Below are 26433 nucleotides of genomic sequence, written 5' to 3' on the forward strand. Positions count from 1 at the left end.
TGGCTGCATCTTCTGAATGTCCTCACATGAAAAGCCCCATCCACAGATAGCAACAGCGCTAATAATAGTCTCAAAATGTCTACGATGGAAACACTAATTGAACAATACCAGTTTGTACGCTAGATCTGAGACTTTGCAAGCTTTGGCAGACACCAGGCCTACATTTCACAAAGAAATCTGCCAGAAATGTGTACTTGCATGATCCTCACTGACAAAGTGCCGTCTCAGTGGCTCTAAGCTGTTTTACACTTTCATTTCTCCCTGTACTCTTCTGAACTCCATTCTGCTCAGGTTCTCAGATGTCCCCTTTTCATTCTGGTCTCTGTTTTCATTCACTTTCTCCCTCTCTTAAGAGCAGTTTCTTTACTTTCTCTCTTTTCATCCTAACAATGTCCCTCATTGTTGAGAAAGAGTTTGTCAGGCATGATATCTGGACCGACAGAAAGAAACACAGACACATCTATTCTACGCTGCTCCATTACTGAGCATGCCCTGACTACAGAGGCCTTTTAGGGTCAGTTTTCATGGCGAAAGAAGCCCTGCTTTGGGAACATTGAACTCACTAATCTGCCGGTGTCATTGTACTGTGACCCTGACGGGAGCAGGGCCACCCGTGCTTTGAAGATGTACGCGCTATGGTTCTGTGCTTCGAAAGAACCCAAGTTGTTGAGAGTAATCATCATTATACAGCGAACATTTTTGTTAGTAACTCAGGCGGCTGAGATTTTTGGTTTTTAGTAGTAAAAGCCTTCAGCCAGCACAAGAATTTCAACTGTAATAGCAGGATTTTTCTCTAGCTTTTAAAGAGGCTTACTCTCTTGTAGCTCTACTTTATAAAGTACCTTACACCGGACCCAGTAATCTTTGGGAATAAACACAATTCTCTTGAATCCCAGATTTACTAATTCCAAGTCAAGGGAAACCCCGACAATAGAGTTTAATTCTTTAAGTGTAAAGTGTTAAAGTTTAAACAAAGAATATGACATGCATAATTGGTTTTAATATCTACAGCAGCTAAAACTGAGATACAACAGCCTTATTTTTGTCTTTTTTAAATTTTTTTTATTTTAATAACAGAGGACATAATGCTATTCCAAAATGGCTTTTACTTGAAGGCGCTACTGTATTTTTCCTCAAAAGTACGGCATGGAATACAAAAAACTAATTAGCTGTGTAGAAGGCCAGAAACTGATCATCGATTTCCAGCCCTGTTAAAAGTGAATCATCTCCAAATTCCAAATGCTTTCTCTGACTGATCAGTTCTAAAAAAACATGCAAAAATGTAAGCACCCTTGGATGAGTTAATGTGAAAGGGACCGTCTGTAACACATTAAACAATTATTATCATGTAGCGTTGTCGCCGTAAATGCTTAACAGCCTCTTTATGATCGTTCAGATTAAAATAATCACTTCAACCAGAATTAGTCAGCGAGTCACTGAGCTAAACACAAAACTGCTGGTAATGTTTAGTGTTGGAAGTCAGTCATGCATCATGTAACTCTTCATGTGAAAGTTAAGGATTCAGCTTTCATCTTAACAAAGTCACATTATAAATATCATTTTAATCTAAGAATAAGGTGCTGAAAAGCATTAAAATATGCTTTTTTTTGTATCTGAAATGTTTGAAGCGTTACATAGAATGACGTATTTAGGGTTTGAAGCCTTTATACTGTGGCACAGGGTTTTATTTCCAGTTAAGCTGCCAAAACTCTCTGTTCTTGGCGAGAATTATATGGGATCTGTTTCACGGCCAATATTGTTTGAGCAGCCATGGGTAGTTGTGATTGAGTCATCACGCTGTTTCTGTATGAATAGATGATTTTAACTGGTCAGACCAAAGAACAGAGAAAATTAAGGAACTGTTGTGTCTCCACTCAGTATGTCTCTGAACTCCGAACTCTGCTCCTCTTGATGTGAAGGTGATGTACACCACCTAAGTAGGTCGGACGGCTTGTGTAACTTGTTGTGTATAGATTAATGTAACCAGGAAGAGACACAAAGTGGGTAAAAGAGAAAAGTGGAAGGAACAGGACAGAGCGTATAACAGAAAGGGAAGAATGAGCGCATCGGTCTGGGAACAGAACTAATGTTTTTGTTCATGTGACAGTGATTCCTTTCCAGCTCAATGCTGCATCATTTCTGAAGCTTAACAAATGGAATCAATGGATCGAAACAGTAACTTAGACCAGTCATCAATAAATGAACTCAGGTTTTGATAGACCAGCAGAAACTGATCGGCCATTGAACATTGTGTTCTTGTGACAAATAAAGTACAGATTTAAAACAAGAAGGATTGATGACAATATTTTGAATGGCCCCCTTTCAAAATGAAATCGATGATCAAACTCGACATTTAGGATTGAAACTAAAATAATTTATTGCTCTCCCAGCCCTATTTTTTCCTTTATCCTTATTCCCCTCAGTTTCTGTTGCTTTGTTAATTTCCTCCACTTTTCAGTGTTTTCCTGCTCCATATCACTCTTGAAAAGTAGAGCTGTGGTGTTGATATTTTACTACGTTTCTTTTATAAGTCAACAGGGACGGCTTGAGCAACAGTCTCATGTAAGGCAACCAAACTTAATTTGTACACAGAACCAGTCTAAAGTTTGGACACGCTTTCTCATTCAAATGAACAGGAAAGTGTGTCCAATCTTGACCTCTGCTGGATATGCAGGCACACTCGTGAACCTAAGTGGCAATTAGAATGCACACGCACCGAGCAGACTGAGATTCAAAGTGATAGTTTGCATGGACATGCACAGACATGTAGGACAAACACACTGGCCCCTCAAAGCCTGGAAGACAATAGATTTCATGAAAAATGTGAGGGGAAGAAATAACAGAGGAGATGAGAAGGATGTAAAAGGAGAAGAAAAAATGGGAAGGGCAGCACAGAAAACAATGAAGATTTACTCCAAATCTTTAGCACAAAAATTTGTAGAAAAGTGATTTCTGGTTTGTGGATTAAACTCACTTAAGCATCGGTCATCTCCATTAAAGGAGATGGAAAGGAGAAGGAAACAGTGTGTATTTTCCAATTTTAATGTCTCTGGTATTGTGTGTGTCTCTGGTAAAATTCATTGCACTCTTAGTAGACTGTCACTAAAGTGTGATGAGACACATGTTTTATATTACTAGTTTAGTTTATATTACTAGTTTATAGGCTGTAAAGTTTTATTCTCGCTCAGTGGTGAATTGCCCCATTTCATTTATGACAAATCCATGTTGACTTTACAGCTAAATATAAAATAAATAAAAAAAAAACAACAACAAAGCATTATGTGAAAAACCTTACAGCATGTACCTGAATCTGATTGTTACAACTAATAGTCAGAATCAGCATACATCTGAAGCATGCACAGTTTATAGAAAAGGGTTCTTGTTGTTGCTGCTGCAAAACGCAATATGAATTTTGTCATGTGCACAATATTTGTCCAGGCAGCCATTTGACATCTATTTTTGATTAAAAACAAATGTAAAAGGTACAGACGTGATTCGACTTGAAACACTTTTGCATTACCGTAAGAAGTACAACCCTGACTTTTCCCTCCTCCCTCCTCTTTCTCTCTTTTGTCTTTCCTCAGTGTAGCTAGAAGGGAATCCTGCTAGAGGGATTAGCGGTCCGTCAATGAGGAACTACCGGCTCATCTTCTGCCACAACCTGAAGCAGCCATAGATGGTTCAGTGGTTCACTGGCCAGGGGAGGAGAGGATAGGAAACACTTTCACTGCTACACGGTGAGTATACACACACACATACACATTACGCAATGCTTCACTTTAAGTTCATTGTCTTATTATGGGCCAGTGTTAACACATGCTTATGGATCATATTCTGCACACACGCAGACATAAATGTCATAATCATGTGATAGGTAGTCAACTATTGTGTAGTGGTATAGTTTTGCTCACATCACCTTCAGACTGACAGAGAGAAAACTTTTCCTTTTCATTTTGTTTATTTAGCTTGCACAAATCGGAATCAAAACAACTTGTTCAGTATCCAAGATTTAACAAAACTTCCTGCTGCTTTGTAATATGAGTTCCCACTTAGACACCGTTATAGGTAGTTATTAAATGTGTGTGTGTGTGATACACAAATGTACATAAACATGAGAAAAGCAGAGCTTCTGAATCTGATTTAATATTTCTTCTTTATTTTTTTACAACCGGCCACAGTCTGTCACTTGTCAGTCATTACAGTTACATAACTATCTGCTGACTGCCTAAAGAAGGATATGCCACACTGCTGTCCTTCACAGTTCACTCTGTTATTTCAATTTTTTTTTAAAACAGCACAGGGTGGTAGATCTATTTTGAGGATCTTCTCTTGAATAAAGTGCATAAAAAGTGCAGACAGAGGCACACAGAGGGCACATTATCTCGACCAGGGCCAGGAATTTCATTTTGTCCTGTGGCCAACTCACAGAATTAATATGAATTAGCTACAACTGAGCAACTCTGCCAGGAACTATTTCAGTTATTAAAATTTACATTCACTGACAGAAAACTTCTCAAAATCCATCACATTGCAGTAACTAAATAACTTAACAATACACTGACTAGATACCATAGTACAAATGTATCCTATTAACAGTGAAGTCAAATTTGTGTAACGAAAAACAGCTCGGCTCATCTCCACACCGACTTGGACAAGCTTACAATAGCCTTTGGTGAAAAAAAACATTACGTCTTAACATTCCCCACTAGATGACATGATGGACAACAAACTGATCATAGAGTCACCAACAAACCGGTTTTAGACTCATTCAACTTGACAGCAAAAAGAACAGCTGACCACTTAAAACAAGTCCAGCTTTGTTCTAAGCACAAGAATCCAGCTCAACTGCCCCCATGTTACTGCGTCTGACTGTTCTGATCAGTTAAACTTTAGAAAGAATGTGTTTACTTTGAAACCATAGTAGAAAAAAATATTTGCAGATCAGTGGGCATATAACACAGCTCCCTTTTTGTCATTGATGGTAATATTTGGATATCTTTGAAGATCAGTATCTTCTAAAATTCACTGAAAAATGCACTTCAAGCGAAAATTTTGTTGAGCATTTTGTGGTGCTGCTTCTTCACACTTGACACCATCTGCCACTGTTTGCATTGGAATTATTCACAGTCATATATAAAATAAAAAATAGTTGCTGCAGTTTCTCACTTTGCTTGTTTTGCATGCATTTTTGTTGTATTGTCAAACTGGACCACTAACAGCCTTCGCTTTTACTTCAAAACTGATGATGACAGCGTTCCCAATGCTAGAGGGAGGGGAATTAAATTTTATCTGAATGACCTTTAAATCATGATTATATAACAAGTGTGAAAAAGATTCTTTTGCCAAGAATGAGTCACGTTCAAATATTCCCTGTGGGATGAAATAGCAGAACGTCATGGATACTGCAGAGAAAAGCCTGGTCTGCTACTTTGGCCTCTGTTTCATAATGCACGGTCAGGGCACCTGTTAGAGGATTCAAGTCTGGCAGCAACACAGCCACTCTTATTTTATCCAAACCTGCCTTTTCTTAAACTTATTTTATTTGATACACTGAATGTATATTCTGTTCACAATTATCCATTGTATCTAAATAATGATAGAACCCAATTCGACCAACTTTTAATCATATTTTGAGACACTGATTGGTCCTGTTGATAGATACTTTATTAATCCTGAAGGAATGTAAATGTATACCATTCCAGAGGTGTAATGGTACGTGTACCGAACGTGCCAAAAATATTACCACATGAAAGCAAAGCGGAACCACTCATCACTCCTTTTTTCCTCTGGGTGACAGAAATGTGTTGTTGTCGAGCCACTCTAGAAACCTTGTTTAGCGTGTAGCCCAGACCAGCCTCTTTTCATTTTCATTTTCCTACCTAGACCATGGTATGTTTTTATTTCAAAACATCCATCCTTTGTTGAGGGAATTGTGGTATGTCTAAAGTTTTCGCTGTTTTATGTTTTAAATCAACGATAATTGAAAGCCAAGTTTGTTTGGTTTTTTTTTTGTTGTTTTTTTTTTTGTTTGTTTTTTATTGGGGGGGCATCTTTCTGTACCAAGAATGTACCAAACCGGGGTACATACCTTTGGCTTACCGTTACAGCCGTAGTATACAGTGATGACCGGCCTTTAGACTCCAAATGACAGAACGCACTCAACATACACTCAAAACACAATAAGATTCTGCTCCATGCATGGAGCCAAAAAGAGATGTTCATTTGTGGCCATAAAGATATGAGCATGATTAGATAAACCTAAAATAATAAATTTTGAACCTTCAATCTGCTGCCACAGCAGAAATCCAGATTCATCAGATCAGCCTTCAGCTGCCCAGTTTTAGTGAGCCTGTGCTCATTGCTGACTCAGATTTCTTTTCCTGTCAGACAGGAGTGAAACACAATATGGTCTTTTGCTCTTTTAACATCCTCAGGGTTCAACATTTTGTTCATTCTGATGTTTTTCTGGAAACTGCAATCATGAAGTGCGGCAGTGGAAGTTAATGCAGCCTTTCTGTCAGCTCCAACCAGTCTGGCTGGTTTCCTCTGATCTCTGAAATATTTGGATCAGCTTGTCTGTCAGGGCCTGTCAAAGACACCAGTCTGAGCTTCGATGAAGCCATTAACTGAAGCTCCTGACCTATATCTACAGGACTTTATGAGCCGCAGTTTTGCCACACGATTGGCTGATTGCATGAATGACAGGTGTTCCCAATGAAGTGACAGTAGTGTCTATTCAACCTCTCTTCCTCTTTGTCTGCAACATGCTTTACCCTTTCCTGAGACCTCAGACTTAACTGGTTTTCAGGTGACTATTGTATTGTTGCTCCCTGTTCACTACTTTCTCCGCCTCCTCCTCATCTCCTCTCGTCTTTGTTGGTCAGATCACAGGAGGGGAGGTTCACACAGTGAGCAAGACCAGCCACTCCTGTATGTTAAGGGTGGTGTGGTCATGTTATTAGTTTTTGAAAAGCAGAGGTTAAGAGTTGGCTCAAGTACCTTTTTATCTTTATTTTTGTTGTCTGTTTGGATCTTGATCTATATCTCAACTCTGTTTTGATGATGGTGTTTTTACCTTTTTTTAAACTGCTTGTGAGGATAAAATGACATTTAAACCAGACTGCATCCTTAACAGGGTGGTTTTGTTTTTTTTTTTTCAACCTTTCAAACCTTTCAACCCTGTGCCTCTCCTTTTCTTTTTTTTTGAAGACGTGAGGTCTAGGCGGGTTTGTGGTGAGGAGGAGGAGGAGGCCATGAGGAAGAGCGTGTCTCTATTGCCAGGCAATGAGGGCGGGAGCTCACCCAGCACCACACGGGTTTTTGGCGTTCCTCTGGAGGAGGTGTCACGCACACACACAATCAATGGCCACGAGGTGCCTGCACTGGTGAAACACATCGTTGACTACATTGAGGAGCACGGTGAGTGATGGACACACACATACATTGTCTACATGCAGTACAAAACAAATATAAATATACACAAAGTGCTTTTCCAAAATGTGCAACAGATCTATGCCTTAAATTGTTAAATATCCAGTGTATCAGTTCACGATTTACCTTTATGTTGTTGAGGCCAGTGGAACAATCTCAGAAATGCTTAATCTGTTAATGATCAATTAAATTTGTGTGCAGATATACTGACAAAACTTACACACATTCATGTATTTATATTGAGGAATTTGTTTGCAGAAATGCGCCTCTCTTGCCAGTGATGAATGAATTTTCACATTGTTTTGGAAGCTGGAGACTGAATTACTTGCCTCCCTGTAATATTTCACCACCAACTTTTGACGCATTTGTTAACATTTATTCTTGAACTAGATGCCCTATAATAGAGTAGATCAGTTTCCTATTGACATGGTTGAAGCAGCTTTTATTCTTAATCTAGCAATTTTAATTTGAGCACTATCATATATAATATATAGTTCAAGTTATTCAAATAGATTCACTCTGTCCTCTGACCTTTGTAGAAACAGCCATTAAGAAGGTTATTTAATGTTAGTTTCCTTAAATTATGTATTACAGCGTAACTGATGACTTTAACTTAAATTCTGCTCTAACAGCAGACTTGCAGTTCTATGTAATTGGCCAAATATGTTATTTCACAAGACGAGCCAACTGCTGTTGCTCCTTTGTGTATTTATATTTTGAATTCTACTATTTATGCATCCACAGAAGTAACATCCTATGTTGTTTCATTCCCAAACACACGCCCTGCTGTTGTTGACTTGTTACATCATGATAAATCAAAATTTGCTGTTCGTGGAGATCCAGTTTATGTTATAAGATGATCTCTGAAAACATCGGCAGACCGTTCCATGGTCCACTTCCTCCTTCATTACATAACCATTCTGCCAACTGCAGAGCCACTTGTGAAAACAGAAGAGCTTAAAAGGAGGGAGAGGAAGCTGCTAAAGTGTTGGCCCTGGGCCTTTCCCATATGCCCCCTGGAACATTTCTCTTCAGGCTTTTTAGAGCAGGAAAGTCAGTGTTATGTCATTTCTTTATAAGTCCAGGTCAGTGGTTTCAGACTTCTTGCTCTGGAGAATGAGAGGATTTATATGTATTTGGGTGGTAATGGTACTGAAGACATAACCCTGTCATTACCAGTTTTGAAATATTAAATCATATATATAGCTATAGCTTTGGCCAGACACATCAGTAGTCAATCCTTTTAGTGCTGAGGATGCTGTGTTAGTATGAACTTGGGAAGAAATAAAAAAAATGTAGTAATTGAGATTAGTTAGATTTACAATTTTTATTTTAGTATTTTGTTTTGAGTTTGTGCAAAACAATGTTCAGAAATCAAACTCACAGTTGGTCAACAGGGCGCTGATGCACTGGACTTGAACATAGTGTGTATAGTTTTTTCTTTTTTTTTCCCAGAGTTGTGAAATGCATCAGAGAAAGACCTTCAGCACATATCTTCACTGACAACTTAAACAACAGAAAAAACTTCCTTTTGGTAGTTTTCCTTCTGAGGGTTCCATTGTGCAGTGACTCCCAAGACAAAGACATGTTCTTGTTGAATCAAAAGTCATCGGAGGTTTTGTTTTAACTATTGGAAGGAAGCATCGCCTTGAGTCCCCTTAAGTGAGCAGTGGAGCCGGTTGGTGCTTTGTTTGACCTGGGGGCTGCTTACCATATGAGGTTATGTAATGCGTCTTTAATGCTCCTGGGCTCTGCTGGCACATTAATTAGAGCAGTGCTGCCAGTCCAGGAGCTATTCAGCCACAGAAAAGGCCTTAATCTCACTCATTTTATTTGTGTTCAGTCCATGGAGGTTTTAAGCAGGGTGTTGAAAATACGAGGTGAAAAGGCAATTTGATGTAAGACAGAGATGAAAAATTGAAACCTGGGGGAGTGTCAGACAGAATTTAATGACTGATTAAGTTCCTCATGCTCTTTGAACAGTTGGACTAAGACAGTGTGGTAATTAATGGTAGATCTGGCACTTACAGGAATCAGGAGAAATCATCAGGTAGTCATTTCATAATGTGCAAGACGCTTTATTGTTACTCACACATCTTTTAGCAGCGCGTATTGTTTATTTATAACGACCAACCAAGGTTGTTAAGGTGGTCATCGCTAGTCCTCCTGAGAAATCATATCTTGGTTTGGTAGGTTAAGCGAAAACTGGCCGGGAATGAAGAAACATTAAATTTAGGCCAACTTAAGGTGGGAGTATGCTTCAACGAGCCCTTCTAATTTTCTACGCTGAATATTAACATGTTTTACCATTTGATTGACCACTGCTTTGAGGAGAGGCTGTTTGGAATTGTGCTGTTATGTACCTTTTGTAGTTAATCACATCTTACCCTCATTGTTTCATCTTGGTTCCTGTATGGTCTGTTGGAACAGGTATGACATTTTTGCCCTTAGACGTGTTTGGAAACTTTAAAAACGAGCTGCTTGAAACATACTAAGCTAATTAGGACTCTCCCGTGAACTATTTTCGTTACACAGTTCTGTGTGGAATATGTAAGAAGGGCTTACATGTAGTCAAGCCTGTTGTTATATGTCAAAAAACTGGAATTGTAGAAATTATACATATTTTAGCACCACAAGGTGTGTCAACTTTTATGAGATGATGCACTTTTTTTTCTGCCTTGCAGCTACATGTTTTTACTGTTTCAATGCATGCCTGTGACCATCACCAGCCCTCCCTGGAAGCTATTTTGCCAATCTTTATTGAATGAAATTACATTTATAAGGCAAGGAGGGCAGTTCTACACCACAGTGAACATACGAGACACATCAAGGAGGGAACTAGGCAAGGTTGGTCGTATATAGTCAAGTGAAGGGTGGTGCGTTTTTCCTGCAAAACTCGTCAGGATTATGAGAGTCTGAAGATTTTTGGGTTGATCCTTGGAGAAGCAGGATTCCAGATGGAAGAAAGTGTCCTAACACAAAACCTGAGCCAATAGGCAGTGATAGGTTTAGAGAACAACTCTGAAGATTTTGGCGGGATTCATCAATTATTTGTGATGCAATTCCATGACCAGGGGTCTTTCTCCTCACATTTATGACATGGAGTAGCAGAACACAGCCAAGAAATTAACTTTCTGAGACTGAAATTAAGTAAAAAATTGTTTGGCAGTTTGAAAAGTGTCATAAAGGGGGCTCAGAAGAATGCATTTTGGAAAAAGATCAGCAAGTAAATTAGTAAATTAAATTAAAGTAAATTAAATGTGTGTGAAATTATTCACTTGCTATTTACTTTAAGTAAAGGAGAGCTGGCCACCAAAAAAATGTATAAAACCTCTTACCATTTAAGTTCTTCTGCAAAAAGACAGTCCACAGCTCGTACTGTCAAAATATCATACAACCTGCCCCCATTAACTGAGTTCTAACACTCCCAATGCCAAAAGAGGGCAAATTCCCGGTGATAAACCCGGCCATAAACTTTACAAAGTGATGTGGAGGCTTTGATTGCAGTGGCAGTTATGACTGAGTTTGTTCAGGTCAACGGGTTTTCTGAAGCGGCATCATGTGACAAGCACATAAAAGTGCTGCAAAGGCAACAGCCTGGATTGTTATTGGTTTGTTTGTTTTTTGAGGCAGGTTTTCAGCAGCCACTGGGTCCATACACCAAAAAGACTGGTAGTAATTCAGGAATAATTTTGAGAAAATTATTAGATGCCTTAGTTGCCTATTAGTTTTTCACCACCTGTCAATCCAGGTAGCTGGTTCAACCCAAGCTCAGAAAATATAAAAATATCCCAGTTCAGTTAAGGTATACAGTATGTTATAAAGGTAATTAAGTCAGTAGCCCAAGTGCTAATAGATAAGTAGAAGTAATTATTCTTGTATGTCTCACCAGGTCATCTGGACCTTGAGGGGCTCTTCCTGGTTAATGGCAACGCTGAGCGTGTGGATTGGCTGCGTCAGCGCTACGACAGTGGTGAAGAGGTGGAGCTAGAAAAGGAGGCGGACCTGGCATCAGCGGTCAGTTTGCTCCGACTTTTCCTGCAGGAGCTTCCTGAGCCTGTTATACCAACAGCGATACAGGGACACATACTACAGCTACACCAAGGTTTGTGATGGATGTGTTAACCACTTGCTGTTCTGTATATTTCTCACTCTCTTTGAAATAACTAATCCTTTCCCTTAATTAAGCTTTTTCAGCCATTTTAAACTTCGTAAACACAAAAGGAGAGTTGACCGTAAATACGAACACACACTCTTGTTCACAAGTTTACATGTTGCTAATGTGCCATGACTGTGGCCAAGGAGGCAAAAGGGAGTTTCAAAGCCACGACTATGAGATACCACATTGAATGAAACACAAACAGGATAAAATTAATATTTAAGAAATATCCTCTATTTTTTTTTTTTTTTAAGATTCAGTTACCACCCTGCTTTTTTTTTTTTTTAGCAAAATGTTATTTTATTAATACTACTGAGCCAAATCAGATATGGAGTCATAAACAAAGCAACAAATTACACACAAATCTTCTACTTTCACATTTCCTCAGCCTCCTTTTCTGTGTCTGCTCTCTGACTTGTCCTCTTTTGCATGTGTCTATCAGTGATAATTTACTGTAATCCTTTTGTCATGATGATGGTGATGGCTGTCCCTTTTGCTGTCATGTAGATTACAGCAGTAGGGGTATTTTCCAGGCTCTCCGTCATGTCATTCCTTTCTCGTTCTATTATGGGACTGTTGTGCTACATAAAGGATTCAACTGTTTAACCCAGTTTCATTTTCTCAGGGGACTGAAACATTCTCCACTTCTTCTGCACATCGTCGAATTATAAAGGCCAACTGTAAAGGAACATTAAGATCTGTTACCACACTATCTACCAGTATTGTAATGAAACAGCTGTGTAGCACTAAATGTATTAACTTTACAGTGTGCTAATGAGGTTAATAAACCTACGCTTTAGTTACAGTGAAACGTATTCCAGTAGCAACAGTGAGTGCAGTGGAGGTTATAAAAATGTCAGTATTCACATTTAATGACATTTTTTTTTAACATGTTCAGATTACAGCAATGAAGAGGAGCTGTGTAGAAACCTGAAGTACCTGCTGCAGCAGCTTCCCCAGCTGAACTACGGACTGCTGCGTTTCCTGTGTCGCTTCCTGGCCAGTGTGGCATCACTTCAGCAAGAAAGCTGGAGCATCGGGGCGCTGGCCGCCGTCTTTGGACCAGACATCTTCCAGTGAGAACCGATTTTATAACTGGGATTCAGACAGTCAGCTGTACCCCCGAAGTTTAAAATAGCATTATTTACAACTCTACTTCAAAAGGGCTTTCTTTCTGAACTGTTTGCATCCACAGTTTTAAAAGAGAGTAAAAGAGTAAAAGAGTTATGAGTAAACATTGGATATAATAAATTGGCTTAAATCTTCAGAATAGGGAAACAGATTGCTGTACGGTAAAAAAAAAAAATAAATCTGCCGGCTTCCCAAAGTCAATGCAGCCACAAATTGGACTCAGCTGTCAACTGTATTGCAATTTTCTCTTTATGGTATTGTAATCAAGCAAGAATCCTTTTATGTAAATCAAACATATTGTGTATATATTTATCTCAAAATCCATTTTAATTTTTTGTTTGTTTTGGTTATAAATGTTAACATACTGTACACACAGGCACTTTCTCTGAAGTTACTGAAGATACTGGAATTTGACATCCCCTGGGTGGCATTATACAACTAATACAACTCCTCTCATCTTCTGTCTGCAGCCTATCGTCGGAAGGAGAGGACCTTCGGGACCAGGAGTCTGTCAGCAGGGTCTTGGCAGAGCTGTTAGATAACCAAGAAGTCCTGTTCGACTCAGAGGACGATGACGTCTCCACTACCAATGACTACAGTTCCATTAATGAACAGGTACCACTCATCTCCTTTGTCTCCAACTTCTGCAGCTACTTTATATGTTTCATATGATACATGTGGTAGGTATGGTACAATAACACCTTTATCAAGTCTTTGTTTGAAATGAATGATATTTCCAATTCTGTGATTGGTGAAGATGGGGTTCATTTTTTAAGCTGTCATAGAAAAACAAGTTATCACAGAGATTTAGTTTCTATTTTACTTTATGTTCTCTCAGACCCACATCCAATTCTCTCCTCCTGTAATGGATCAATTTCTTCTTTGGGATCAATAAGGTGTTTTATCTGTTTTTGCCCACTCCTCCGACCACCCCCAGCCCCCATTAAGAAGAATCTTTAAATTTTATTTATCTTTCATTCCCCCCCAATAATCCTAGTATATTTATTCATTTTATGATATGCCTGTACACCCATTACATATAAATATATTTGTAAATGTTGAAACGGTACGATGAAACAGTCCCAATTAGATCAAAATAAAATATAGACATTTTTTGGAGGGCCTTTTGCTCAGTGTTGGGTTGTACACATTTTATTGACTGTCAGCATACCTAACATCGAAAATAAGTTTTAATTACAAAATGAATCCTCTTTGTCTTCTATTGGTCTTTTTCACTCCTCTTTCTTCAAATAGTAGAATTTGGCATTTAACTCTGTAGAGACAGTGATGAAATTCCTTCTGGGTCAACAGAGAAGCCAGAAACAAACCCGTCTTAGAAAAATGACAAATTGGAGTTTTGGTATGCCATTATGCTGTCAACAATACACAACAAACATTCTTTGTGAATAAGACCCACAACAACATAAACCAGAGAGATGGTTGATGAAGCTGAATGATGTGGCACAAAAAGGTTTTAGATATCTGTGGTATTTAACGCATCCCATGGTGTACATAACATAAGATAAGATACTACTTTATTTATCCCACGTATGGGAAATTCGTCATTACAGCAGCAACCACAAGAGGAACAAGGAGTAGAAGTAAGAGTTTAAAAAAAAAAATATATATATATATATATAATACACACACCCAGAATATCCATACAAAGATATGTATGGAATGAGAATGAGCATTTAGCCGTAGAGGATTGTCAAGGACTGTGAGTAATTTTGATAATTGGGTGTACTCTCCACCTCTGTCTGTTTTAAATAAATTACATAATTCTTCCATCAGCTAAATATTTTTAAACAAATCTAGCCCCACCCAAATACAATCTCCACACATACCAGCTGTACACAGGGCACTGATGAAACCCTTTGGCCTTGTCCTATAAAGAATTCCAGTCATTGCTTTAGACCTACATTGAACACACAGATCATGACTGGCAGACTAAACAAACTCAAATATATGTCCCCTGTTACCCAGCAACGTAAGCTCTCCTTCACCAACAGTACAAGGAGTGGTATAGTTAACATTTAACATTACAACTGATTACAGTGTAATATGTTACTTTATAAAATATACACAAACACAATTACACAGCAACTCTTGTTTGGTTTCACATGCCTTTCTATTGTAATTCCTGACTGAATTGTCTAATGCAGTTGGAATGAAAGGCTGCAGTCATAGTTAAAGTTTGATCTTCAGAGAATGAGAAACCTCAGACAGCCTGCTTTATTGCTGTTTTTTTTTTTTATCCTTTTAATTTTCAGTAATATTCTTACCTCATTCATGTTCTTACATTAGGTTATTGCCTGCTTATATTGATTGATTGAAAATATCAGTACACAATAATTTAAAAAATAGATGCATTCTATGCATTGAATTTCTTTATTTTCCAAATTGAATTTCCTGATCTTTCCTTGTTTTCCTCCATTGCTCTTGTGATCATAAACTTTAGTGTCTGGTCTGTCAAAACGAATGAGAATATAACATTGCCCAGACACAGACTGAGAACAGGAGCAGAAGAGGAAGAAGCAGAGAAAGAGAGTGAGAAAAGTCAGTGTCTTACGTAAGAGAGAGGGCTAAAAGAAGGTGGATTGGAGAAGTAGAAGTAGAGAGAGCAGACTGTGAAGATGGAGGAGAAATGCTAAGAGAGGAGAGAAATGAAGACATGAAGGGAGGGGATGGATAAAAAAAGAAGCTGAGGATGATGTAACTGTGTAACTCACACCTACAGCCCCTGAACAACACCGGGGATGGATCTCTGTACAAAAAAATACACACGAAGGGGATTATCTCCCCCACACACACATACATTTCATGCTTTACGTTAAGCCTTAAATCAGACTTGAGGGTTAAAAATGCTTCACAGAGGTCAGAACAATTTGAATAAACTAGAGAGAAAATGGTCAATTGACATTTTAAGAAAAAGAAAAACTACTTAAAGGATGAAAGAAATTAATCAGAGAGAAAAGTCGAAAGAGCTGTTGTTTTGCAGCAGGTTTGGGCCTAACTTTGAGGTTCAACGAGGCTGACTTGGACCAGTGAACAATGTTGAATGCCAAGCTGGATTTTGAATTGTTTGTTGGCGAAAGAAAGTCAGTGGAATTATTGTTTAGGTGATGGTGAAACCTTGCAGAGGCTTGTTTCTGCTCCTATAATTACGCGGTAGATGTGTCTGCTTTGATCCTCTTCCTTAAAAACCTTTTTGATATTATCAGCAGAAGTAAAATTGAAAATTATAGTTTTATGTGTTTTAAGATGAGTGTTTATATTTTCACCACCTCTGGTCGGGCTTGGAACGAGGGCTGGATTGTCTGAGAGTCAATTTTGAGTCCTCAGCATATTTTCTTAGGATGCACTTCAGGCAGAAAACCCAGTGCATCTGTAATCAACCACTTTTATGTCCTGGAATATTGTCAAGCAGCATGCTAAAATATACCGCCTAGACCACAAGTATTTGGACACATTGCATGTTTGTTCTTCATGCTCAACTTGAATAAAATAATGGTTACTAAGTTAACTGAGTCTGCAAGGCTCGGCTTTCTCTATCAACGTTTAAAGGTTCTGTTAACACACACTGCCCAAAACTGATGTGTTATTGATGGACCTTCGCAGTTTTGGCACAAATTTAAAAGGATTATATACTTTCACCCACTCAAACTAAAGTTGGGCCACCTTAAGGGGACAGTTGACCTGATTATTTTACAGTATAAGACAGTACAGTAAAAACAGTTTTAAGTGTCCAAACACTTGCTGTCACTATTTCTGTATTGTACCTGTACAAACAAATGGAGCAGCAGTATACAAATTCCAGTGAGTAGTGAACAAGGAGAATATACAGATGGTAATTTCTGAAGACGCTATATAATTTTGTTTTAGGGGTTGTGTTGGCTTGGTCATAGAAAAAGCAAAACGTGGGCTTGTGGGCTTGATGTGATTTGGCCAATTACATTTCCCCTGTCACATAAGTGTTATGGCAGTAGTGATGGCATATTCAACAAATCTGATGAAAACCCCAAGAGCCATTCTTGTAAAAAAATAAAATAAATAAATAAATAAAAAATGTCAAAATGGTAACTAGCTCAGATCTAGGAACATTTCTGGGAAACTTTCAACATGCATATGCTGCAAGTTTGAAAGCATTGAAGCACAGCAGCACAAGGTAAATGTGCTCACAGAAATTTAATGGACAGAATAGCCAACAAAACACATATATAATGTGTGAGTAAATAGGAATATATCCGTGTAATTCTATTGTTATGTGTTGCTCTGTGACATAAAACAGAGATTCTTAACAGACCATTTATTTGGAAACTTATGACAGCAGAGTTATTGTCCTCTGTGCTCACAGTAGTCATCAATTCATTCCACTGTAAAATGTATTAAAATGTGTCAATGACACAGCCTGTTAGGAAAGGAAGAGTGTTTTTCTTTCTTTGTTTCCTTAACTTTCAGCTCGCTGAAGTTCTCAAGCTGTGATATAGTACTATCTTAAATATTGCACATTGGATTATTTGTTCAGGGGGGCAGCGCAATATGTGAAACTTTCTGGGTTCAATTCCACAGCAGCTTTAGTAACAGACTGTCTGTGGTCTGTCTCCTTGGTTAAGTAGTCTTATAATGAAAGCCTTATTTTTCCAGGTCTACTAGCTTAACCTAGCAGATAAATGAATCAGGATGTGGCCCATTAGTGCACGTATGCCAACTTAGCCAAGTGCTTCTGGACTTGAGCCATGTTCCAGATGCCACAGTAGATGTATCGATGTAACCTGGACTTTGAGTTATAAAATATCAGATGATTTCACAATGTTCAGTGGGGTAGAACATTTTATATAGGTTGAGGTATGAGTCTGCATGCTCTGGTGTGAAAGTGATAAGCTACGGAGCAATAACCTATTTAAGTTGGAACATGGAGTTATTTAAGGAGGAGGTGATGGCCTAGTTGGTAAGACGAGCAGATGTATGTCTCTCTGTGGGGGCATCATGGAGAAACATACATCTCCACACACACTCCATCAAAGTTAACATTTCATCAAACATACAGCCAGTCCGTGGATGTATTTACTTTGACCGCGTATTCTGAGGAGTCAGAAAGAATATGAATATCTGTGTTGCAGTTGCCAGCTCATATGGAGGTCAAGTTTAAAGCCACATCTCACAGCCCACTCACTGCAGGAATGTTAGGATGAGCAAGAAAACGGGAAGAAGCAATTGATTGACACTCACTTTAAGCACCCTGGAGTATTAAACAGGGTTGCTCCTCAAGCTCAAAAATATAATTTGTGAAATAGATCCTATTGTTTTTTTTCATCATTGTACAGTTTAGGGGTTTTATTCCATATTAATTTATTTGATTAAAGCCTTATTCTGTATTTGTTTTCTGGCAGTTAAAGTTACAATCCTTCATCACCAATCTGTCTGATGGTGCAGGTCCTGTAATGGGGATGTAAATAGGCTGATTGACAGAAGAAATATTTTTTCACATATAATATTTTTGGAAAAAGACAAGAGTCAATTTTGCCATAGTAAGTCAGTAAATTAAATATTTATATTGAATATGTGTTATATAACATGATAAAGCAAAGAAAAGAAAAAGAAGCAACTATTCAAAAACAATAATGAAAAGATGGGGCATCCAGTTCAAATGGCAGCTAATTATGAGTTAAGTCCACACAGCCAAAAACATTTCAGATGAAAACAAATGGTGTCTTCATATACACAACCAAACCAGTTAAAAACCAATAACTTGTGATTTTGTAACAGCCCCATACTGATGTGGCCTGAAATTGAAGCAGAAAGAAGGTCATGCACAAAAGGCCCTGGAATTTAGGTTGCTGTTTGAGACTTGACTGTCTAAAATCAGTCCCAGCCAGTTGTCATTGTTCTGTGTTCTTGGCCCACTCACAATTCAACAGTCGAACAAATGATGCCACTGAAGGGTTCCAGCGTCATCCATCCTTAGACTGCACACTGGAGCCATAAACCAGGGCCAAGGTCACAACCTTTTGTTCCAGGGCCTTTTCTGCCCTGTCTTTTCACCCACGTACACGTTCATACACCATGTAGAAATGCACTGTGTGTATCAAACAGTGACCGCTAAAGAGCCTGCATACCATACAGAAATGTATAGCATCATCTTTAACAGTTTTCCTTTTTCCCCCAATGGAATAAATGGTGATGTAATGTGATTACGTTTTCCAGTCTTGAATAAGGGGATAATATTTCCAGCCCAATGACCATGCCTGGGCATCCTGATAGAGGATTTAATAACCTTATCCTCTAATATTGTTACGTCATCTCAAAGGCTTTCTGATAACTTGCTTAGCGGAGCCTTGATCATATTTACTGGTCTGTTCACACCGTTTGAATGAATACCTATAGCTTAGGCGGCAGTTATATATTTATTTTGCATTGTTCATCATACCAACCTCTGCATTATGATAGATCTGCAAAAAGGGGCATGATAATAATATGATATTATTATCATTATATATTATGATGCAATAGATCAGACTGTGAATCAATTCTTTACATTTTGAAATCCTCTCTATTCTTACCATTTCATCAAAAATACTCCTGACTCATGGTAAACTCTTAATTTGGATGATGGTGGTGAAACGTTTCGTGTTTTAGATGACTGTTCCAGTACTTCATCCTATTAAGTAGAGAGGTATTATCCCCGACTGTCCCTCTGTCATGTAGATTATCATCCATCTGTCAGTTGCAGAACCATAAATGATCTCATTTTTTTAATCGGTTGAGACTGAGGGTTCAAATGTGAACAATGGTTTGATTTTAATCATGATTTCATGATTTTTGTAAGAGATGCTAACATGTTTAGAATATTCTACCATCCCGTCAGCAGCAGTAAATGGAGAATTCACAGGATAGTACATTAGGGTAAATGAGAATGTTGTAAAAAGCAGTTGGAAACCTGGAGATGTTGTATTTGGTATCAAACAGTGATCAATAATAAAAACAAAAAAAATCCTTAAAGAACCTAATACATTACATTTTGGATGTTATAGTAGGTTACCATTCAGTACATTTTCTTTAGCTGGGTAAGGGTACTACCAAAACCTCCACTTAACACAAAGAAGTGTGCAGAAGCGAAAATAGGAGTTCACGTGTTCTTTTGGGCGTATTATTCATGATTAATCATCATTTGTCATCATTCCATATCATTTATCAATGCAGGTAACCTTTTACAGATTCCTACACCTAAAGATGCTCATCACACTGCAGCTTTCTTTGGCTGCACACCAACACAAATGTCTTCACTAATAAGTTGAAACTTTTCCATGATTTTGCTATTAAGAGGAAGATATGAAATATCACTGATTATTCAAAAATTTAGTTCACACGCACACAGAGAGGTGTCCTATCAGTCACCCTCACCATCCTCCACATGTGATGAATTTCCCAATAGCCAATCATAGCTCTTGGAAAAGAAGTGTTTCCATGGCAACCATACAGAGACAATAGCAGATATGGTTGCTATCACGAAGAAGAAAGAGGCATTATGAGAGGACGAACGCGGAGACATGGGTGGGGGAAAACAATGTCATGATGATGAATCTTGCTCACCAACTTTTTAACCGACATGTCTATCAGGGATTTTCCGAGTTTAAAGTTTAAAGTAACATCTCAGCCTTAAGGAAGCGTATAAAAAGTTTCTGTGACAAAGACACAGCAGGTGTGGTGTGGTAGCTTCAGATGGCCATCTTACAAGCCAGAGAAAATGAACAGATATCAGAGATCTCTTTAAAAATTAAAAAAAAAAAAGAAAAAGAAAATATGTCCTTACTGTCATATTTACTCTACATTTTGCCTCTGCATTTAAGTATATAGGGCAAAAGTAACAATGCCGTATTTATTAACGGCAATAATAAACTATTATTATAAGCATTGTTGCATAACTATGAGATTTACGGATGTGCCTTTCAATTTCTAATTTCAGTTGTTTGCACATTTTAAAAGAACAACAATACCTAAAATAAGCTGGACCTAAAATACCTCAAAATAGCAGATGTACTCTTTTTCCTTTAAAGCATCATCTTTTTCATCAATGACACTTGACAGATTTCTTTTCTCAGTATATGCTGAATGTTACCACTAATCTAAATGGTATAAAATTCAATGTTATCAAGCACTTTTGAACTTGTTTCATGATGGGTCAGCCCTCTGTATTACATAATTTGTAATATGACTGTCAAGCGCAGGTACATTGCAGAGTCGACATAAAATGATATGCTGACATTGAGCCCGACTTAAGATCCCCAAATTCTCTTCTCTTTAATGTTTTAATCTCTTGTATGTGTATATGTATATGTGTGTATGTGTGTGTATGTATATGTATATATATGTGTATATATATGTGTGTGTGTATATATATATATATATATATATATGTGTGTGTGTGTGTGTGTGTATGTGTATATATATATACACACACTTATTTATTTATTTATTTATTTATTTTTTGGGTTGGAGTGTTGCTTTTTTTTTGGGGGGGGGGGGGGAGATATGTTTGTTTCCCTCTCTGGCTCTCCGTGTTTTAGTGAATCGTTAGTGCCACTGTCTTACTCATTACTGTAGCTGCACTTCATCTATTTTTAGATGCCTTATGGAACAAGACGTGATGTCTTGCTTGTATTGTGTACGCCCACAGTGTATATGTGTGCAAGATAGGTCATTTAATAATCTGAGGGCATTCATCAACACCTTTCTTTGAATCTCTTGTCAGAAATAATTTTATCTTATTTCTCTTCCGGGAAGTTCATCAGCAGTTATGTGCAGTTATGGAAAGTCTCAACTAAACCAGACAAAAATAAAAAGGGGAAGATTTTGGATGATGCTAAGCACACAGGAACATTGCATGGTTAAGTAAAGATATTAATATTTAGCCCGCAGTTCTATAATCCCTACAAATGTAGAGGCCCAGAATCAACTGATAACATTAAAAAGCTTTCTAGATGGACTCCCAGGGCCAGAGGCAGTTGGTGCAAGAGGCAGTCTGTTTTCAAGAGCACATCTGGTTTTGGTCGATGTGTACCATTTTTTGGGCTCTTTAATGTGACAAATATATTGAAAACAACTCTAGGTTATTTCATTATTTATGGCATAAACAGTGACTTGGACTCAAGGTTGAACTGAATTTGACTGTCCGAATGTCAAAGGTCAAAGTGACCTCACAAAATATTTTTGGGAATAACTGAAGAATCACAACTCAATTACAGTGAGGTGGTGTGCAGCATGAGCTGGTGCTCAGTGTTGTCTGTCTTTTTGTGGGAGAGAAAAAAATATAAAAATTAACAACTTGTACTCCAGCTGTTAAGTTGTTGTAATTAACAATGTGCACAAATTATTTCAGATCACAGAGCTGTTAGATGATGACAAGTGTGAGGCAGAGTGTGAAGAGCTGCCTCAAGACGGGGAGGATGGTCCCGTTTCCTCCGACTCACCACAGCACACACACCCTGACGACACCCCTGTCCCCAGGTGAGTAATAACTGTTGTAGTCTGTATTTTTAGGTGAGGTGAATGGGACATGGCCTGCGACCAAAGTCCGAACCAGAACAAGGTCTCCAGACTTAAAATGATTCTCATTTTAAAGAACAAACTGCTCATTCTTTGTTTGATTACATTTTAAAGATGCAGAGCTTGTGTGATGACCTGTTGATGAAAAAAATTAGCTGTTGGTCAACAAGAAGCAAACATCTGACACACATGCAGACACTCACGTACGCAGGATAATGCGTGTACCTCCAGACTGAAGGACCAGAGTTCAATCCTTAGTCAGGAACGTGGCAATCTTCTTTGGTTCTTCTGGTCTGCTGATCTCCCTTAAGTTGATTACTGAGCATTACACCCACTTGCTACTTTATATTGGTAGCTACACATTTCATTGACTCCATCTCTACATAGAGGGAGTGTATGATACCAATAAAAATGTGGGATGAGTATGGCAATTTCTTCCAAGTCGGTCATGTTAGTTCTGTCAAAACTGACTATTATTGTCTTCTGTCTTCCACTCAAAGATCAAAATGACCCTGTGTTTTGTCTTAGTGAATATCAAATGGTTAACAGAAGCAATACATAGACACAGTGTTATATCACCAACCACAATCACTAACCCTTTTTTCCAAAATATAAATAAAATTGATAGGATTTATTAGTGAAAGGCAAACACAGCTAACCTGAATTAATTTATTACATAATTTAAATTAACAGGGATGGCCATTTCCAAATTCCAAATTAGGTCCAAGTTTACAACTACATTGCGCTGTATCATGGTGGTTTTATTGCCATTTTCCTATGTTAAATTATATTTAATTACTCTCCACTGTCAGCTGTGTTTTGACAAAATGAGTTTGTCTTTAGTTTCAACATTCATTGTGTTTTCACATTTGCACAGGCCTGAACCCAAAGAACATTGGCAACCCCCAAAACAACTAACATGTACAAACTAAAGAGATTTAAGCATGTTAGCTAGAAATGGACTGTGCGTGTGTGCGTGCGTGTTTTCATGCTCCACTCAGCCTCCGAGTGATCCCAAAGCTCAGCAGGAACTCCAATTATTTCTGTCTTTTCCTTCCACCATTCCCTCATTTTCTCTTTTGTCCCTGTATGTTTATGAAGCAGTTCCAGGTTGAAACATTGCATCAGTCCACTTTGTGTGGACCTGTGTGTTTATATGTGTGTATGTGTCCTGTTCAAGCTGATGCCGCTAGCTAGTCTTGTCCCACTGGCCTTTAAGATGATTACAGACAGTAATCCATAATCCACATGCACACAGTTTCTTGCACTGCAGACACCGATGTTCACTGGAGTGTGTGTTTGTGTCACTCAGTGTAGTACAGAGACAAAGCCATATGCAAAAGTTGTGGACTTTACTAGCAGCAGACAACATTTTAATATCTTGCTTGTGCTGTCCCACTTCAGTGTTGGCCAAATCTGCAACTTTGAGCAATCTGATGAAGCATGCAGTCATTGACATTATGCTGGCTTGTAACTGTCTACACATTTGGTATCTGAGTGGTTTAGTGCTTATGCATTGTTTCTAGGGCAACACAAAACATTTTCCTGAGTCTCTATTTGCATGTTTGTGGCACCGAAGGGAAGATTTTAGGCGGCAGCTGTTATGGAGTGATGCTCAGATTGCACTCGAAGCTTTAATCATTACTGATGGAGATGAAGGGGTGTTACACGCCACAAATTATTTAAAATGAGCAACACTAGCCAGACTGATTTGAGCTTAAGATTTTACATGGTTGGTGTAGTTGGTATTAATTCTAGCCTGCAGCCATCATCCCTGTGACCTTGTTTAACTTCACTGTCTCGCCTGGGGGATTATTGCTGTATTTGTTAACCCGGGATTTTACAGATGATGTCACAAAACCATTTAAAGCAACTTTAACCTGGAAATTTACTAATATGTCCCTTCAAATTAAAAAAAATATCAAGTGTTTTTTGAGAGACCGTGAGACGCATCAAAGTCTTTTTGCTTCCCCAGCACAAAACAAATTAAGGAAAAAAAAAAAAAAAAGTGTTTTCCATCCACACTTGAAAATCTTCAGTTAGGTCCAGTCTCCGTCCTGCATGACAGTAGGAGTTGACGACATTTGGGAAAATTTGTACCAATAATCGATAAATTAATACCACTGATTGATCATCTGAACAGGGGTGGCTTTACAATTATTGCTAGGCACCATCACATTGATATCACAGACCTACGACTCAAGTCAAGGGTTTTGGTCAGTATATCCATTTCGCTAACTCTTTTGGGCATTCCTTGTGACAGGTCACTCATGTAGAAAGTCATGTGTGTCGATAGTATTTTCAGCCCCAAAACAAGCCATGTCCTCCTTCTGTGTGAGAGACAATTTAACATCTGCTCAATTGATTAAACAGTTTACAATCCATTTACACAGCTGGTGTTGGTTATTATTGCTGTTGCAAAATGTTCTTTATGAATTTATAGTCCTCAGTACTATCTCCAGGATTTTGGTGAGTCGTCATACATTTTGGATTTCCGAGGCCAGCTCCCTGTAATTGGTTGTGACAGTTCAAAAATACAGAGAAAGTTCCTATCTAGTGACTCAACATAAACTGTGGCCGAGTTGTTTATCTATCATTTGACAGACAGGGAAGGCTGCCCTCTGTGGCTGCTGCACTGTTCCTTTAATAGACTCTGACAGCCAACACACACACAGACGGACACAGTTTACAAGCTGACAGCTTCTGCTCATTTCAATTCTATATATAATCCCTGGTATTTCTCTTCTGATCTGTCTTCTTCTTCCTCCCATCACTACTTCCCTCCCTCCTTCCTTCTTTTCCCTGTGTATGGAAAATATTTTTGATGAAGCCAATGAAATATCCTGGCAGACAAGAAGAGAGGCCCCATGGGATGCACTTCTTGCCTCAGTGAGGCGGAGAGGGGCAGAAACCGGGGAAGGATTAATGGAGGGAACTGAGAATCATGTCACAGAAGGCAATGAGGTTCAAAGAACTTGGGTGTTCCCACTTGTGAACTAAATGAATGAAAACATAGTATCAGACCTCAAGCGGGAGAAGTTCAAACTGGTCAATTTAATTAAAACACATTCTAAAATACTTGTCTTCAAATTGCCAATTCGTGTTGCAAATAACCAGCTTATGAAGGGGGTTCACTGTGAGGTGAATCCCCTTCATCAGATGTCATCAGTATGATTCATATCCCAACATGACACCACACTGTGCCAGAGAGATCTGTTCATCTGTTTGTGCCAACGAGCTTGTGCACACCCACGAAAATACTCACAAATCTAAATAGAGCAGTTGATGTGACAAAGATTTGTTCTGTATGTTGGACATATGGCACTTTGACTGGATGAGTGGTGTAATCGGTGTCAGACTGTACAAATTGATTTTAACCATGTCCATTATGTGAGGAATGTGTTGACTGTGCATTTAAAAGGAAACCATTGTGTCAGAGCAGACGCATGTCATCAGCTTGCATCATCCATTTAGATGACCTTACCATTTGGAAATGGCACAATCTAATGAGTAAACAGCACACTGATAATTATACATCTGTAAACCTAAAGAGACTTTTTTTTTCCCCCCTAGTAAATAAAAAATGGCACTCGTTTGGTAGCACTGTTAGAGCGTTTTTAACGTTGAAATTGACATAACAGGTTCAACAGTCTTTGAACATGACGGAGACATAAACTAATGCTATACCTTCTACCCTGTTGTGACTCTGCGGTTCTTTCTGCTGACCGTACTGTACAGCACGTGTTCTGTTGTTGACCCTGTCCCCTTTATGGTTTTCCTTTAATGTTGTGACTTAGCCGCAGCAGAGCAGTTGAATATGACTGGTTGACCTACACATTGACATAAATATAGCATATAGGTCAGTACAGTAACAGCTGTGTGTTTTTAGGTGTTTTGACCTAGTTCTGAAATGGATCATACACACTGATTTGCTCTCAGGATAACATGAATAACAAACCTTTTTTTATTGTTGTTGTTGTTATTTTTTGTTTGTTTGTTTGTTTTTTGTTGTTCTTTTTCAATTTTTGAATTTTTCAACAAAATACAGTTTTAAATATTTGAGTTTGTGCAAAAATGTGCCTCCATTAAAATTATCATTAAATTATACACACTGGGATTGATTCATCAAAATGGGACACTAAAATGAATACAGTTGTTGCTGTGCT

The 26433-nt window shown here is 38.3% G+C and overlaps 1 protein-coding gene across 6 annotated transcripts in view; it reads left to right on the forward strand.

The window, feature by feature from the left end:
* fam13b (family with sequence similarity 13 member B) overlaps window positions 1-26433 on the forward strand; it is a 62797-nt gene that overhangs the window by 12772 nt on the left and 23592 nt on the right. For 5 of the 6 annotated variants that reach the window (XM_029512053.1, XM_029512050.1, XM_029512055.1 and 2 more), the window contains exons 2-7: window positions 3585-3737; window positions 7210-7419; window positions 11324-11536; window positions 12489-12666; window positions 13192-13336; window positions 22101-22228. In XM_029512053.1, coding sequence (XP_029367913.1) covers window positions 7254-7419; window positions 11324-11536; window positions 12489-12666; window positions 13192-13336; window positions 22101-22228 — 830 coding nt within the window. In that variant the 5' untranslated portion in view covers window positions 3585-3737; window positions 7210-7253. The remainder of the gene's footprint in view (window positions 1-3584; window positions 3738-7209; window positions 7420-11323; window positions 11537-12488; window positions 12667-13191; window positions 13337-22100; window positions 22229-26433) is intronic. The other variant, XM_029512051.1, reaches the window with a different exon arrangement.

This window comes from Echeneis naucrates, chromosome 10 (assembly GCF_900963305.1).
Source record: "Echeneis naucrates chromosome 10, fEcheNa1.1, whole genome shotgun sequence".
Taxonomy (NCBI): Eukaryota; Metazoa; Chordata; class Actinopteri; order Carangiformes; family Echeneidae; genus Echeneis; species Echeneis naucrates.